This window comes from Lepisosteus platostomus, chromosome 1 (assembly GCF_059453375.1).
Source record: "Lepisosteus platostomus isolate fLepPlt1 chromosome 1, fLepPlt1.hap1, whole genome shotgun sequence".
In the NCBI taxonomy this organism is placed as follows: Eukaryota; Metazoa; Chordata; class Actinopteri; order Semionotiformes; family Lepisosteidae; genus Lepisosteus; species Lepisosteus platostomus.
In genome coordinates, this window is record NC_142611.1 from 3,456,908 (window position 1) to 3,474,387 (window position 17,480).

The 17,480-nt window shown below is 45.2% G+C and overlaps 1 protein-coding gene across 1 annotated transcript; it reads left to right on the forward strand.

The window, feature by feature from the left end:
- The first annotated feature begins 1,499 nt into the window (after positions 1-1,499).
- On the forward strand, positions 1,500-16,916 carry enpp6 (ectonucleotide pyrophosphatase/phosphodiesterase 6). Its single transcript, XM_088639975.1, has 8 exons — positions 1,500-1,812; positions 9,887-10,066; positions 10,764-10,875; positions 11,416-11,557; positions 12,431-12,610; positions 13,501-13,638; positions 14,510-14,633; positions 16,352-16,916. Exons 1-8 carry the CDS (start codon positions 1,563-1,565, stop codon positions 16,555-16,557), a joined length of 1,332 nt encoding a protein of 443 aa, XP_088496101.1. The 5' UTR covers positions 1,500-1,562; the 3' UTR covers positions 16,558-16,916.
- Positions 16,917-17,480: the final 564 nt, after the last annotated feature.

Here is a 17,480-nt window from a genome sequence, read left to right on the forward strand (position 1 = left end):
TAGTCAGCTTGCTACAGTCAAACATTAACAAGAGAAGGTGAGCTGAACAGAGATCAACTGACAGGGAATATATAGCTATGAAAGACAGCACGGGGGAGTGTGAAGGTAATATCCTACTAAATGATGGATTTTGTGCAGCTCTTATTGTCCACGGACTGTAAGGAGTACTTGTAAAGGGAAATCGAAAATTATAACGCCTTGTAAAATTGAGGGACCATCTTTATGTCGCTATGTCTCTATGTAAAACACATAGTTACAACGTGGAATATGTTTAGTCTTCTTATCATGACGCATCGCGCGCCACAGAGACTGTACCGTCACAGACACAGGCGCTGTGCCTTCCTGCGGATAAGGAGAAAAGACCCCCCGGTGGTGCATTAGTCCTCACTAATGGAATACGGTGCTTGTTGTTGGGTTTTTTTTCCGGTCCGGGACCTTGAATGCGGAGGCGATAACGCCTCGTCTGATTCGTTCAATGAGGTCGCGAAATTATTCTGCTTCCCGGCGTGCGTCAGTGGGCGCCAGGAGAGCGAGCGAGTGCGCTTGAAAACAGCCGAGTTTATAGGCGTGTTAGGTATTTAATTATTTTGTAACAAAAAATAGTCCACATTTTTATTCACTTTCAATATTTTGTTAATATTTCTGTGTTAATTTGCTCCGGGAATTTTCCCTCCTTAGAATCCATGTCCTGCACCGGGCGCTAAACTGAGTAGATGCTGACCTGCAGATCATGGCGATGCAACAATATTTTTAGTAACAATATCGACTATGTTTAAATGCTATTTCACTTGTTTAACTTTTTGCCTCTAACTCTCCTTTTTTGGTTGTGGCTAACAATGATATCCAAGTGGATGCTGCACATTGGTTGTGGTGGAGGGGATCCCCATTACCTGTAAAGCGCTTTGAGTGGAGTGTCCAGAAAAGCGCTATATAAGTGAGAGCAATTATTATTATTATTATAATATGTCATGACTCTCCCTATCAAATCAGTTACTATGACACAGTTTTAATTGGTGGAAAGGTCAAAGAACAGCCTTTATTTTTGTGACACAAGTCTGGAATGGTATGTTTTTACGTCAACGTTTTAAAGCACTAACATACTGTTGTATTATTTGAAACGTGCCCTAACTTCGTGTACTGTAGTTTCCGTGCGGGAAATCATATTGCTCGCTCGAATATTCTGCCCAAACGTTTGCAGACCCCTAGCGGCCCATATAAAAGCTTTCATTTTGGTTTCACCCCCAGTGTCCCAGTTGTTAATGCGCTAGAAGTTTTTAATTGACAGAGGAGCCGTGGACAAGCAGCCGACTCTGTTAACGGGGCTGCACAGATTATTCTGCCTGCGGGCGGGCGGGCGGGGGTAATAAATATATACAAAACATTAACGTACACATTAGGACAATGGAGGATGTAGGAGGACTTCCAAAGGCCAGATGTTCCCATAATAACCCCAGAGATCAGGCGAAGTGCAGGGACCCCGCCCCTGCCTGGATCGGGATGGACCGCTGCCTCCTCCGGCGCTTTCAAATCCGTCGGCAGTCGGCGGCGAGCGGGGAGGCGTGATGAGCTCAAGAGCCATGGCTCACCACACCGTCGCCTGTGCCGTCATCTTCGTCGCCTGTGCCCTGGGACCCGGCTTGGCAAGCCGAAAACTGCTGGTTTTCCTGATTGACGGATTCCGCTACGATTATATCAACCAGCTGGACGCACTGCCCGGGTTCAAAGAAATCGTGGACAGTGGCGTCAAAGCGGACTACATGACACCTGATTTTCCCAGCCTTTCCTACCCGAATTACTATTCTCTCATGACGGGTAAGGTTTTCTTTCTGCGAAGGCGAGCGGAGTTTTGCCGAAAGTTTTGGCTGCTGTGTGGGTAGTGTTACCCTTAATACGCAGTAGAAAGAAATTGTTGTTAACCTAGGCAGCAGTGTTTTTCTTGCGGTCAGAAAGTTAAACTTTTTCTCATCTTGATGGCGTTACGATCAGGACTAACGTCATTAACAGGTATGAATGGTAAAATTCGTGGAAACACATTTTTTTTTTCTCAGTGTTGATGTGGGGATCGGGACTCCAACTCTGCATTTTGTCGTCACATAAAAAGGAATTAGCGAGGACTGTACAGAACTGAACTTTTTAAAGAATCTAAGGCATTATAGTTTGTGTTACTGTGATGTTGCAAGAGGTCTGCAAAATGTATTCCATTTCTGTTTACGAGAGTGCGTTTAAAATTAGCCTTATTGTGTAACCAACTTTGCAACTATGACCTTTTAACAGGCTGGTAGTAATCCAGACTTTGACTAGTATTTAAATAACTTTTCTTTCGTTTTGGCATGCTTCTGGATAAGGAGCAGGTCCTGATACTGGGCACAGAGATGTTTTACTCGGAGTGTAATCTGATTTTCTCCTTGGTGTGTAATGTATCATACAAGGGGTTGGTGTACTGTAGGTGCAGGTAATTACAGCAGCGCAGACAGGGCATGTGACCATCCTACTAAATCTTTAGTGAAACATTAACCAAGGCCCCGTCGTTTCATCCGGAAAGCTGAGTGTGATACATGCGCCCGCGCACAGTACACAGTTCTACGCGCTCTATGCTGCGACAGTCATCGACAAACCTTTGTCCCATCTTTGCTGTTTGAATGACTTCATTTGAAACAAACACAAACACGACCGCCATTATAAACGTGTGGATCTGTACGAGGCACATCAGTGACAACGTCCAGTCCTTTTGTGAAAGGCGCTATACAAGTTGCTAGCGGATAGTCACTCTTTGTGCTCGTTTCCAAACACAGCCGCTGTGGGCTAGTCCGCAGGTCTGGACTCGCCACGTTCTGCAGGTCACATAATTGAGCTGTACAGTGATCTGCAGTCCTCACCAAGGTCTCTCTGAAACACGTCTTCTTATCCTGCAAATAGCTCTGTATCCTGTACTGGGAATCAGTAACAGGTCCTCTGGGATCCCTTACCAGACAGCAGTGTCTTTGAGCAAGAAGCTGTCTGTCCAACGGAGCTCACACACACACGGCACAGCCTGCCTTTGTCACATGAGTAGCCACTGGACTGAAGTGCAGAGATTTCATTCATTTGGCCCTCGTTACCAAAAGCATCCCCTTCAGATGAGGTTTAACACACCCTGGATTAACCCTTTCTGCCCTGAAGAATATGAATAAAATTGAAATCTGATACCTTGCAAGCTTCATGTTCTGCCCTTTCTCAGAGTCACGATAGTTGAATTTCATAAAATAAATTGATAATAATCATGACTTCCTGAGGGTGGGCATGGATCCAGCCTATTTTCTAGCCAGTGCTTTGTGCATTTGGTGGTTTCAGTCCCGATTTCACACAAGACGTTTCAAGGGTCTTGAATATACGTGCCATATACTGTAAATCAGTTTTTTACATTTCTGTCAAATGAAGCTCATTGATAAGGATCAGTCCAGTATGTCATCAGCAGATCTGGCGGGCTTATTATATGTAGTTCAGGTGGGCAGCTGCGTTAGCATGCGTAGGCTGCAAAGGAACAGGTAATGGATCGGCAGTGGATCCTTCTTCAGGTGTTACCTTACACCTCACACCTGAAAAAGGCTCCACGGCCGAAACATTGTGTTTTCTTTCTTCTTTTTTTCAGCAGGGAATAAACCTGTTACTTGTTCCTAATTATATGTGATACAGAAGCAAAGCTTATGAGTGCTGTACGGAATGATGATTTTGTATTTTAATATCTGAGATCTCTCTCCACCCAGTTCAAGCCAATCTGTCACTGTGTGGAAGTGCTGTCAGACAAAATCCCAGCCTCTACCAGACTAGTTTAGCCTGACGTTGAACAGCACAGCCTTACATGTTTACAATCTATGGTGCCTTACCTTATAAAGACATCCCAAGGGGTTGTGTGAAACAAGTGTGCAGCGAGTCTTAATAAAAGTCATGTAAAATACACTCGGCATTCCTGAGGTGTGCTGGTAATGAGCTGCCAGAGCCCCAGAGCTGCCACCCAGTCACGAGTGTTTGGCCACTGATCATAATTTTCACTTCCCTACGTGAGGGATCAGAAGGTCACGCACACACCTAAGGGTAAAAGACCTCTAAGATCTAAGAGGCCAGCAAAGCGTACTTGAGATTCTGCGAGAAGCCGAGAAATCTGCGTGCGGTTTCTGCGAGCCAGCGTGACTGAAGGTTCAAGCCGTCTTTGCTGGACAATCGGGAACCCCGATGTAGACTGTAGCAGCTTCAGTAAGAGTCCCGGTAGGCTTTCCTTTCTGCCATTTCGGATGCCACACAAGAGCTGAAATCGCCCCTCTCAGCATGCAGCTTAGCAGGGTAAGGTGGTGCCCGGCCTTTGTGTCAAGAACAGCTTTTGGAAAGACGAAGGGACCGAGAGCGTGGTTTATTTGTTCGCTGGTGCGCTGCCTGGCTCGCTCTTTCCTCGTGCAGCCCTGCTGCTTGTCGTCCACACTGTTGGAAGACACCCCTGGGACGCGGCCCCTGAACTGCAGCCAGAGCGAACTCCTGGCTCCGCCACCTCTCATCCGCCACTGGCGGGGTGACTCGGGACAGCCGCTGCCTGCCGCTGCCAGGGGACCTGTGACGTGAGCCCCTCTCCTCTGCTGCCCTCGGCCGTGCCCTCTGCCTACCTGTCCCTGGCCGGGGTCACGGCTGGGTCATGGCGCCGCCCTGGCTGGGGGCTCACGCGGTGCAGTCCCCCCTGCCCTCCCTCTCATCGGAGCAGCAGGAGCAGCTCCTTCCCGGCTGCCTGGCCTCCGGTGCAACGCGGCCAGGCCAGTCCCCCCACCCGGCGGTGCCAGCACAGGCCAGTCGCGTATCCCCCCTCGAGACTTGGCACCGACACCTGCCCACAGGCAGCGACAGCGGAAGGGGAAGGGCTACAGCTTCCTCCCACGCTGACAGGGAAAGAGGAGAAGAGAAACGCCCTGTTTGAGCGGTGGAGCCCTCTTTGGGCGCGAGGGAGGGAGGGGAAAGTTGCAAAGAGACAGAGTGGGTAAGAAGGGGCAGGGAGCAGAGGAAATGGGCTGTTAGACAGTAGCCAGTGGGAATAAGTGTTCAGACCCTAGAAGACTTCGCTCTTTACAGCCCCGACCTGGAGCGCTGGACTGCACAAAAACGCCAAGGTGTCAAGACTGCGTCTCGAATCCTGTCTGCCCCCAGTGAAAAGTTTGATTTCAGGACACACCACATAAAACACGTTGTTGAACCGGAGAAGTACAGTACAAAGCAATCCACAACCTCAGCAGTCCTTCATGCTTACATAATTACACCACAAAGCAGATATCTCATCTTCATTTGATCACAGTGCACAGGATGAGTAGGGTATTTAATATACCATGTGGTGGGTAATGGGATTTAGTACAAGTTAATTACTTGAACATTACAATCTGTCGTCTGCCCGCACAGTTTCATCGGAAGCCGTGCTAGTATTGTTGACAATAAAGAGAGAAATAGCGGAGAAGATGAGGAGCCTGTTTGAGTTGTGCATTAGGCCTTAGATCTGAATCTGCAGCGGAGACACTGATCATGCTCTTCGCCTTCCAGTGAGCTGTCAGTCACCCAGCTGTTTAAGGGAGTCTGTGGGAGGGAGGTTTTCCCCGTCACAAAAAATGCGGAATAGAAAAAAGCCAACGAGAATGACCCAGAGGGAGGCCAGTTTCTCATCTGTGTTATCTCGACAGCTGAATATGTCCATTGACAGACGGGAGCCTGGCACAGATGCCCCTCACAAGTCAATGCATCATGGCACAACATGCCAGGAGTCATCCTCATTGTAATCCCCAACTGGCGATACATATCTGCTGCAAAAGACCCGCACTGTGCTGCCCAGACGCCACAGTACCACCATTGTCAATCGCAAAACATTTGCCTGCTTATTCACCCTCAGCCCAGCTAACGGTCTCCTTGAAGAGCCCTTAGGATGTCATAGAGAATCTTTATTTCTGTTGGAACAGAAGACTCTTCTTTTCCATAGCCGAGGGCGTCCCAGCTGCTGAAGACGAGGCCTTCCTTCACCTGGAGAGAAAACCCTGGCAGTTCTATGTCAACGAGACCTGATGAGCCGTGATAAGAAGCTCACATGGAAGGCCCTGAGTGGGCCAGCTCCAGGTTGCTCTGAGGATGTACGGCACGAGTGATGTTCAGGTTGTAATCGGAGATGCGCTGATTAAGGAGTTGTGACTCGGCCAAAGACCAGACTTCACACGTGGGCGGTAGAGGCTTCTGGTGCTTTAGAGCAGCACATCATCTGTGAATCTTGCTGTAAGGATCCACTACAGAGACTGCTTCTCTTGAGATTTACAAAACCCACTCACAGGCCTGTCTTTTCTCTAACACTATTAATGTGTCATTTGCACTAAGTCAACTTGCCTTGCTTTCAAGTGTTCTGCTGTTCTTTAGCATATTCAACTTCCTGAAAAGTGCTCATAGACAAAATGATCCTTGTACGGAAAATGGGACGTGTACCTGGACTTTAAAATGTTTGTTTTGAATACAACTGAAGCACATTTTAAATTAATTTATTGTTAAGCAGACTCCTAAATGGTGTGGTCTGTTATCCAAGATATGGTACAAACCTTCTAACACGTGTGACTGTAGTTTGAAAAGTAAATGAAGTTACTGTAGTTCTCTTGTTAAACTTTTAACATTCAGATAAAGAATGCTGCCAGGATTATAGCCCCAGTCAGAGTGATTTGCAAGGCACTGTGTTTTTAAATGAGCTTCCTAAACTCTGAAAGTGAGAGTTTAAATATGCACCTCTAGCTAGAGACAACAGATAAGGAAAAGATCAATTTAATATATACCAAAAGCCTTCCTGTTAATGTCCTCAGTTTGAGAATTGAGAGTTGCCAGATTTCCATGGAATAGAATATGTCCTTTAAATGCTTATATAATTCTTCTCCTGCATAAAACTTTCAGGAGACAAGATAAGCCATTCTTGTCTTGAAGTTTAAGTACTTCAGACAGTTTTCCTCTTGTTTTCATGTTTTCATGCTTCGATAGAAGACCTCGTGAATCCTTGACATTTGAATTGATGGGCCCTTTTAAGATACATAATAGTTCTTCATAGTTTTAGTAGCTGCAGAGGAGAAACTTACTTGTGGGCACATGAAATCCTAAAAATTATTTTTAATCACCTCCAGGTCGATTTGGATTTTCATGCTTGTTGGAAAACATTTTAGACCAGCCTCTATTCCAAAGCCATTTTTTCTGTTCCCAGCCCTTCGGCTAAACTCCTAGTTCTCATGATCAACCTACTGTACGAGGCGTTTGCTGTTTTCACAGTGCACATTCCCACTGCAGTGAGGGAGCGTAGCTGGCAGTGATAACGCCTGACATGCACTGTGTTATGTGATGGAAAGGCCTAATCCAGTGGACCTGCTGCGGGTGTCAAAGCGTGCTCATGCAGAAATGAACGCTGCTAAATGTGAACTCCCAGTTCTGCAGCAGGTGCAAAAGGCATGGCAGATCTGTTGAGATTTTATTGCAGTTATAGGTTAAACCATCCTTGGCAAAAAAATACTTGTTATCTAGTCAAGCAAACCAGAGTGCTTAAGAATTTACCTTGAAAGCTCAGGTAATGATATTAATGGCTCATTAAGGACAGGCTGGATAAGCACGCCCTAAATTTTGTCATTTAACTTTGTGTAAGTATCATAATACGCACCTCTTTGTACTTGAATGTGTTATTATTCATCTAGAGACAGGGGTAATACCCACTGATGGGACAATTGCCATCCACCAAGTCAAGTCTTACGTCTCTTACATCAGATGTTATTGAAATAATTGGAAGTAAACTGAATGATTTTCTGGATGGAAGGAGGATCCTGGGGGTGGAGGGACAGAATGGGTGCAGCTTCTGCAGGTCTTGCTCACCTGCTGTTCAAACGGGCAGGTAACAAGGGGTAACAACAGAGTATACAACAGAGTATACAGCAGCATGATTAGCCAGCAGCCATATCACCCTGCAACTCACAACTGGCAGCCCACTGAAGCTCAGCAGGTGTGAGCCTGGTCAGTACCTGGATGGGAGACCTCCTGGGAAAAACTAAGGTTGCTGCTGGAAGAGGTGCTAGTGGGGCCAGCAGGGGGCGCTCACCCTGCGGTCCATGTGGGTCCTAATGCCCCAGTATAGTGACGGGGACACTATACTGTAAACAGGTGCCGTCCTTCGGATGAGACATAAAACCGAGGTCCTGACTCTCTGTGGTCATTAAATATCCCAGGGCGCTTCTCGAAAAGAGTAGGGCTGTAACCCCGGCGTCCTGGCCAAATTTCCCCATTGGCCCTTACCAATCATGGCCTCCTAATAATCCCCCTCTATGAATTTGCTACATTACTCTGCTCTCCTCCCCACTGAGAGCTGGTGTGTGGTGAGTGTTCTGGTGCACTATGGCTGCCGTCGCATCATCCAGGTGGGGCTGCACACTGGTGGTGGTGGAGGGGAGTCCCCATTACCTGTAAAGCACTTTGAGTGGAGTGTCCAGAAAAGCGCTATATAAGTGTAAGCAATTATTATTATTATAAGTTTTACTTACCATATGTTTTCAGAAGGCTTTATGATAAGGTCCCTCGTAAAATTTGAATATATAAAATTGTAAAAGTTGAATATATAAAATTGCAAATGGATGATGCTTGTACTGGGACTAAGAACTGGTTACCGGTTTTTAAAAGACTTTCACAAAGTGTTTTCTAAGACGTGCATGCAGAATGTTTTTAACTGAGCTGATCACACAAGTGCCAGCCAGGTAAACTTTCAACAGTCCTCATAGGTAATCTTCCCTCATCTCCCTGTGACCACTGTAAGTACCCTGTTGGAACTCAGTGAATAATGCTCAGTGTTGTGTGGCATAACACAGTTGTGTAATCCTTGCCAGAACGTGTAGCTCATGATAGACAATGGGCTCTTCATCAGCTCTCTAGAACCTCTAGCTCTGCTGCCTTTGTTGGTACAGTAATGGTTGTTAGTGCACTGTATCTGTATATGGAATGAATGTTCTTTGCTTATTTAAAAAAAAAGAACACTTGCAGTATGTTCCAAGACAGGATGTATTGTATCAAGTATTATTTGAATAAAGCAAAGGAAAACGAGGGTAAAATTGCACATGAGGGATACAGCTTACTGCTATTTTAATGGGTAATCTATCCACAATTTATATTTATTTTATTTTTATTATTTGAATAAAACAAAGAAAACGAGGGTGAAATTGCACATGAGGGATATAGCTTACTGCTATTTTAATGGGTAATCTATCCACAATTTATTGTAGGAGTGGTTTTGCAGTTTTTGCAGTATTCTTCATTCAGGATGTTGTGTAAATCACACTTGTATACTCACAAACTAAACTAGACTGAGCCCCCGCCTAGATCTGTGTATTATTTGTACTAATGCCTATCAAGGACTAACGTAAAAAGGCAAATGTGTTTTCCACAAGCTGGAGTTTTGTGACTTGTGAGGTGAGGTTTATAGCCGTTCACTTTCAAAAAGATGGTTGCAAATACTTGTTTACAGTATGTAAAATCTGCAGTTTTTATGTACAGTAAATCAGGAGTGTCAAACACAATTTCTGGAGGGCCTAGTGTCTTGTTTTTTGTTCCAAGCAGTCAATGAGTTATGAGTAGTCAATTAAATTGTTCATATTCGTATATACACTGTACAGGATTTTTCTAAATGTCTTTTACTATAGTTTACTATAGAAACATACACTAAGGATGCAGTTAACGTACATATGAATCATCCTGAAGCATTCTTAGAACTATTCCAGTTCTGCAGTTAGTTAACTAACACTAACCAGAACACTAGGCGCCAGGAACTGAGTTTGAGAGCCCTGATATAAAGGGATAAAAGAATGTGTGATTTATGCAGAATTGTGTTGTTTCTTAGGCCGGCACTGCGAAGTGCACCAGATGACTGGTAATTACATGTGGGATCGAGCTGCAGGCAAAGAATTTCTCATTGGCACCAACCCAGACAGCCGCTTACCTCTGTGGTGGGATGGATCGGAGCCACTCTGGGTAACGATGCAGAAACAGAAGAAGAAGGTTTACATGTACTACTGGCCTGGTTTGTGTCATAAACTAGTATTTCCATATCATGCCGATGGTTTTAATTGTAACCTCTTGTGCTGAAAAATTATATGAATCTCAGAAATCCCTGGGAAAAATTAAAGTGAGAGAGCTGCTCTTATGTTTGTACTAGAATTGTTTTAAATTTAATTTTAAATTGTTCAAATGTCAAAGAAGTGGCGACAACAAAAACAACATTAGAAAAATTGATGGAAAAAACTCAGAAATCTCTAAATCAGGGATCTCCAGTTGCTTTCCTGCAGAACTTCATTTTAGCAGATGTTACAGGTAGCTTGTAAACCTTCTCTTCCTGAAGGCCTGAAACAGTTTAAATATGATCAGTTAAAGAGGCGGTTTGTTTTATTAACATAAAGATCACAAGGATCATCAGGGACCAGTGTTGGCTTCTTTGACATTACTCGATCAATGGATCAGTTGCTCAGACAGGTGTTCCTAATCTTGAATTAACAGGGGATTTGGAGTGACCTGTAGGAATAACTGGACTGAGGGAGCTCTCCCTATCAGCACAGGACAGCTTTTAAATAGATGTTAAAATGATATAAATCATAATGTGTTTTTATAATGTGTTGTAGCTCATGAGGACTAATTTCCTTGTGTTCTGTTAACACACGGGCAGGATGCTGTTGATAGTCATGCAAGTCGCCTGATGTGACATTTGTTGAAATCATTCCTAGGCTGCGAAGTGGAGATTTTGGGCGTGAGACCAGAGTACTGCCGAGAGTATTTCTACAGTCCTTCGGAGTCCAACCTGACACAAGCTATAGACAGTGCTCTTGAAACTCTGCGGTAAGCGACCAAAATGCCCTTCCTTGCGTGAGAGCTACAAGACCCAGTCATTCCGGTTCCCATGTTGTGTTTTGACATATTGTCCATCCGTTCTCGGCAAGCAGCTCTTCCAGGGAAGGACCTTGGCAAGGCCGAGCCCACCCTGGATCTGGGAATCGGAGTTTGCGTGTTTTCCCCTTCATCTGCACAGGGTCTCCTGTTCTCGCCCACTGGAGTGTTGTCAGTCCTGTTGTCCGGGTTTTTGACACACCAAGGTGGGGGTGAGCGAATGCATATCTATGTGTGTCCCACGGTAGACTGGTGCTCTGTCCAGGGTGAGGCCTTGTGAGCCTGGCTGGGCTCCAGCTCACCCAGGCCTCTAAGTTCTAGCGCAGCTGAAAGTGGCTGGATGTCCCTGGGGGATTTATTCTGGTACTTGGACAACTTCATGCAAATCGTCTATTGTAACTCGCCTGGACAAGGGTGTCGCCTCTTGTGGCACAGCACGTTTAAGAGCCTGGTGGGTTTTGCGAGTTGGGGTTCTGTCCTGTTCCCCTCTAGCAACGGCAGTGCTGACATGGCAGCGGTGTACTATGAGAAGATCGACGTGGTGGGCCACCACAATGGACCCCTGTCCCCAGAGCGGGAGGACGCCACCAAAAAGCTGGATGACATCTTTAAAGCGATGAACCACAAGATCAAGGTCGGTGATTTGTTCCATATTCCATGAGTCCTAATGGATGAATAAATTCATCAGTCGGGCTCTGGCCGGCTGCGACGGATGATTTGGTTTGTGGGCAGGAGAAGATTGACCGTCGCTCAAGAGTTCCCGCCTTTTGGCGTAAAAGAAAAAGAGCCGCTACAAAGCACGTGCCAGTGCAGATTATCGGTGGTTTTGTAAGCCCTCTGTCGTTGTGCAGGTCTGCGAGGTGCACCGTGATTCATATTCCAGAGTTAAAGGAGTCAATTGCAGATGAAGGCCAAAGTCCGATGCTTCAGTGACAACTCCCGTTTAAATCAGCACTCAGCTGTGGCCTCTGATACACTGACATTTATTGTTGCAGCTCAGTGAAAAGGCGTGTGCATGCCCTCCATTATCTGAGTATTGTCGGCATGCGTGAAATCTTGTTTCTCCCCAGCGTGTGATAAACTATTGCGTACTATAGTAAAAAGTCAGAAGCGGTCTGCTCCAGCCATCCATCCCCTCCAGATTTTCTGTAACAACAAAGTCTCTTCTTTTCTGTTTTTATTATGAAGATCTGTGCCTAGAAGTCATCAGTGTGGGAGTTTAACTTTGGATTTATGTTCTGTGAGGTTTTCATTCACATATTCAGGTATTTCTTGTGGGGACGTTTACCTCATCGGGAGTAATTTTCCTTTTTCAAAACATTGTATTTTTTTAAAGTATAAGCCCACATCCCTGAATTGGAAGAAGCAGTTAGAAAATGGATGGATAGGATAGTATAAAGTATGTTTCACACTTTCTTCTAATATTATTAGTCAGATGGTGATCCCCCAAGCCAGCAAGGCGTTTGTTAAGGTAAGGCTTTTCTTTACTTTAACTGGTTCCTTTCAGGAAAGCAGCTTGCACAACGAGCTCAATGTCATTATGTTCTCGGATCACGGCATGACCGACATTGAATGGATGGAGAAAGTCATCGAACTTGCCAGATATATAAACATGTCGGATGTCATGAAGATGATGGACAGGGGCCCTGTTGTGAGCCTGTGGCCAAAGGAGGAAAAGATTGACGAGGTGAGCAGTCTGCTTTGCTGCAGCTGGGACTGAAATTGAGTTAAGAAACCCCCATTTTCTTTTATGCCTCCTGGCATTTAGGTTTGCTTTCCACTGATCCATACCTTTCTTTTTTATTCCTTGACTACGGGGGGAACAACTGTTTTATATGTGTGTTTAAAATATCCACAGACTTGTCTGCCAATTCTTCGTGACCTGATCACAGGAGTTAAATAATTAGGCCAGCCCAGCCCAGCTCAGCTCATTCCCTGAACTGAACTGCAGGAGCCTAGGCACCTGCCTGCTAGTATACCAATCAAATCAGTTCTTTCTCCTCCAGTGGCATTGCAGTCACACAGGATACTAATTAGGCAATTATGCCTGGTGGGACAGAAGTGCCTCCTGTCCTGGTCGGAGGATCTTATCCAGTCATTTCATGGAAAAAGAAAAGGTATCGAACGGCTAAGCTAAGTTAACTCTAGCTTAGCAGCAAGTGTCGAAGAGGCTTAATTGAATGAAGTGGCCCTTCAGTGGGCAGTACTGTACGTTCAGATCCCACACTGTGTCAGATAAACCCTCATGCAGCGAGATAGTGCTGGGCAAACAAAGGCGCATTGTAGAGCATCGACATCCAGCAAATACTGAAAGTTACATCCTGGTTTTACGGAAAAGGGGCCTGGGAAAAAATGAAATATTCTTAATTTATATATTTGGCTGTTGAATGACATTTCGTCGTAGCAGCATTGGGGTACAAAATCGCACTTCTCTGACTTCTGAAAACCAGGAGGGTGGTGAGCTGCAACTGTATGTCAAATCCAGCAGAAACTGGATTGTGTCGATCCTGGATGTCTCCTTCGACTGCCAGTGTCTCCAGAAACGGACCTGATTGTGTGGATTCCTGTACCCTGCAGGTTTACAACAAACTGAAAGTGGTGAAAAATATGAAGGTGTTTAAAAAAGAGGAGATCCCAGATCGGTTTTACTACAAGCGTGGGAAGTTCGTGTCCTCATTAACACTGGTAGCTGAGCCAGGCTGGTTCATTACTGAGGTAAGCCACACAGCTGTTCCTGTTTTTTATTTGACTTAATGTATATTCATACCCCGTTTTACCCTGATGACTAGGGCCCAGCTCCCCTAGGCACTGACTGACCGCGAAGGCCTGTACCATTCTCGCGGCCCGTTTAAACTGGGGAAGGTCTAAGGAGGTAGTCTGACAGAGCCAGAGGAACTCTCACAAGGGCCCAGAACGCAAACGCGGGAGAGCCAGGACGGGCCGCAGCGTGTTATCGTGGCTGACGGATGCCATGTGGCATTTTCAGATGCCACATGGACGTCTCGTCCTGCGGCTGAGACGTAAAACCGAGGTCCTGACTCTCTGTGGTCATTAAAAATCCCAGGGCGTTTCTCGAAAAGAGTAGGGGTGTAACCCCAGTGTCCTGGCCAAATTTCCAATTGGCCCTTACCACTCATGGCCTCCTAATAATCCCCCTCTGTGAATTGGCTTCATTACTCTGCTGTCCTCCCCACTGAGAGCTGGTGTGTGGTGGGCGTTCTGGCGCACTATGGCTGCCATCGCATCATCCAGGTAGGGCTGCACACTGGTGGTGGTGGAGGGGAGTCCCCATTACCTGTAAAGCGCTTTGAGTGGAGTGTCCAGAAAAAGCGCTCTATAAGTGTAAGCAATTATTAATTATTAAATAAATAAAAATAGCTGACCGTTACTCAGGGGTGTGAATAGGATGACAGCATCCCCAAACGGCACGATAACGCCATGAGGTCCTGTCCGGCCAAGGGAGGCCTCCTGGGAGGCGCAGTGGGCCAGGGGGCCGCCGTCGCGCGGGGGTGTGTCCGAGCGCCGAGCCGCGCTGCCGGAGGCCCTCTGCGCGGCCCCGGCTGACGGCAGTGTCTGTCCCCCCCAGAGCATAGACAAGCTGCCCTACTGGGACAACGGCACGGGGCAGGCGCAGGCCTGGCAGCACGGCTGGCACGGCTACGACAACGAGCTCATGGACATGAGGGGCTTCTTCTTGGCTTACGGACCAGGTACGGCACGGGGGAGAGAACTCCCTCCGACCTCCGCTGATCTCTTTCGGAAAAAGGGCGGAAGATGCTGTCTTTAACGGCTGGAAGTTTGCCCCCGTGTTCATTTTATTAAATTAGCATTTGATTTAAAAATGTATCCTGAAAACCGTTACTCTTCTCTGATGATCTTCACCGTGTGTCACTGACAGAATTATAGCGCTACACCACCTTAGAGCTTTTTTTTTTTCCTGAAAATGATTTGTTTTCCGCCCACTGGCCCCCCCAGCTGGGCAGGTGTCCACCTGAGTCTCTGGCTTTCACCTGTGCTACAGCCTTGAGTCTGTGCCGGAGCGCTTCATGCAGGTCAGATCTGTTGCTCTTCTGCCGGTTCCTGTTTTTTTCATGATGTTCCTTTCCAGAGCCACCGAGATGCAAAATGCTGCATAAATCTGTAACTGGTGGCAGAACCTTTATCCCTAGTATTTTATCCCCACACTTAACATTAAAATGAATCGTGCATTATGTACTGTATTACAAATAAGGTTGTTTTACAATACAGGTGCATAACCTACCCCAAGTATTAATGAGATGGAGAGTGTGCCTGGTGATAAAAGCGAGTGTTTGGAAATGTTTACAGCGCTCTCAACAGGCTTGGGCTAAACGAGAGAGAGAATACAGAAACAGAAATATTTTAATGCTCATTTCAAATATTAGTAGAAGGTCCATGTAAAATGTACAGTCAAACCTACAGAACCTGTAACATCAAGATGTTACCATATAAATCTGTTGCCTCACATAGTTTTAAAGAGTATGTGTGTGAGACATAAGAGCACAAGAAACATTACAAATGAGTAGGGCCATTCAGCTTGGCTAGCTTGTTTTGTGGTTAATTGTTAAAACTAATACTTGTCACATGACATGAGTTTATAGGTCATAAGGTAGGGACACAAGGGCTCTCTTGATTGCTCTGTTATTTGATAAGATTTAGATAGCTTAAGAGTGAGGACCTTATTATTATTATAGTTCAAGAAGCAGTTGTAAAAGTCAGTTATTTACCCTGGGTGATTTAAGATGAGCCGTTAACGAGGTCAATCAGTCTGCTGATGTTTGGTAATTGTGATAATATCAGAACTGATTATCGATCAAGTTGAATTACTTGTGTTGAGAGGAGAATATCACTTAGGAAAAGATACCCACAGTAATACAGTTAGACTTTGTTATAGTACAGTTTTTCTTGAAACTCTGCCCAAACATCTACATCATTTGGAATGGACATTTGTTGGGGGAATTGTTTCAGCTATAACATTTGACTATTTGAATTGTAAAAAAAATGTTTAGTTTAATTGAAATTCATCTAGTTATCCTACTGTAGGTCTAGTGTCTTCTCTAGAAACAAAGCCAGTTAAAGTGATCTGAATAGTGAGTAAAACTGAAAAACTAGATGCAGGCACTGGAAGCATTTTCATTTTTGCAGATGACTAGCAATGAAGCTTTTGAGATAAGCGCTTTGAGTTCTGTATTATCAGTTTTTTTCCCACTCGTTTCCTTTTTTGCAGTTTGTAGGGGATCAAAGTGCAACTTAATCATTTTCGACGCAGAATAAGAATGTGTGGTTTTTATGGGAGTGAAGTAAACTGGGGGTACATCTTGAGAGCTTCAGATAAGGGCTTAAGATACTTGTCGTACTGTACCCTCCCCCCGATTTGTGATCCATCTCCTCTTTGTTATGTGCTCCACAGATTTCAAAAAGAACTTCAGAGCAGCCCCCATCAGATCTGTCGATGTTTACAATTTGATGTGTGGCGCCCTTGGGATCGAGGCTCTGCCAAACAATGGCTCTTGGTCCAGAGTGCAGTGTATGCTCAGCAGTGATGCCAGCTTGGCACGGCTCTCTCTGCTCGTCAGCTGTGCGATGGCACTCGTGTCTCTCCTCCTCCTGACATAGCGCTGACCTTGTTCCACTCAACGCGAAGCGGACTTCCCACACGCAGCGTGACTTTTCATAACGTGCATTTTTTTTCCTTTTTTATTTTACACCGCGGGTACTTTATTCGACGTATTGTTTTTTCTTTTTAATCTTAGGGGCATGATGCAGATTTTTAATGTTAGACGAGCAGTTGGCGATCACCCCCAGCTGCTGCTGTATATTGGGGGGAAAAGTGGCTAAATATGACCACAGTGGCAAAACGGTTATCCTTGTTTTGCTGCAGCTGAGATTCCACTTTCGACTACTTCAACGGAATGTTTTTTTATTTAAAATAATGGAAACAATTTTCTAAATATAATAAATGTTTACAACATGTGGTTGCCTTTTCCCTATCTTTTTTGTCGGTGTTATAATGTGGCTGAAAATGCGACTGGAGTCCATCGTCTGAAGATGGTAATGGCGTAGTGTGTACAGAATGCTAAGCTTCCTGTTTTTAGGGTGGCTCTTACTGTATTTTTCAATCTGTTATTTGTCATGCCAAGTAGTCATCAAGCCAAGTGCGGTGTTCCTAATTCTCCTGTACCTCACTCTACATACAGTTTTGACCTAGAAAAGCTCACCACCCTGTGGGTTAGAAATGGATGCATTCATGGCCAAGGTAATATTGCCAAGTAGTTTTACTGTTGACTCATTTCAATAAAACACATAAAATCGAGAGCAATGGTAATTTTAATGCAGGTCTGTTCAATTTCCTCCTTCTGTACCATGGCATAGTTTCAATTTCATGGGCTCCTGTCAGGCTCTTTATCAGAGGAAATTGTTCTTCTCTTTGCCTGAATTTTACACAAAGTCACATGTCCGAGTTATATCGAGTGTATACTGAGAGGCATTACTATAGTTACAAATACTCCTGGCTCTAATATTCATTGTGATTTCAATGC

Coding starts and splice junctions, on each gene's coding strand:
- enpp6 (XM_088639975.1), top strand. CDS start 1,563: ATGAGCTCAAGAGCCATGGCTCACCACACCGTCGCCTGTGCCGTCATC. Junction 13,639..14,509: donor CAGGCTGGTTCATTACTGAG/GTAAGCCACACA, acceptor TGTCCCCCCCAG/AGCATAGACAAGCTGCCCTA. Junction 14,634..16,351: donor CTTCTTGGCTTACGGACCAG/GTACGGCACGGG, acceptor TGTGCTCCACAG/ATTTCAAAAAGAACTTCAGA.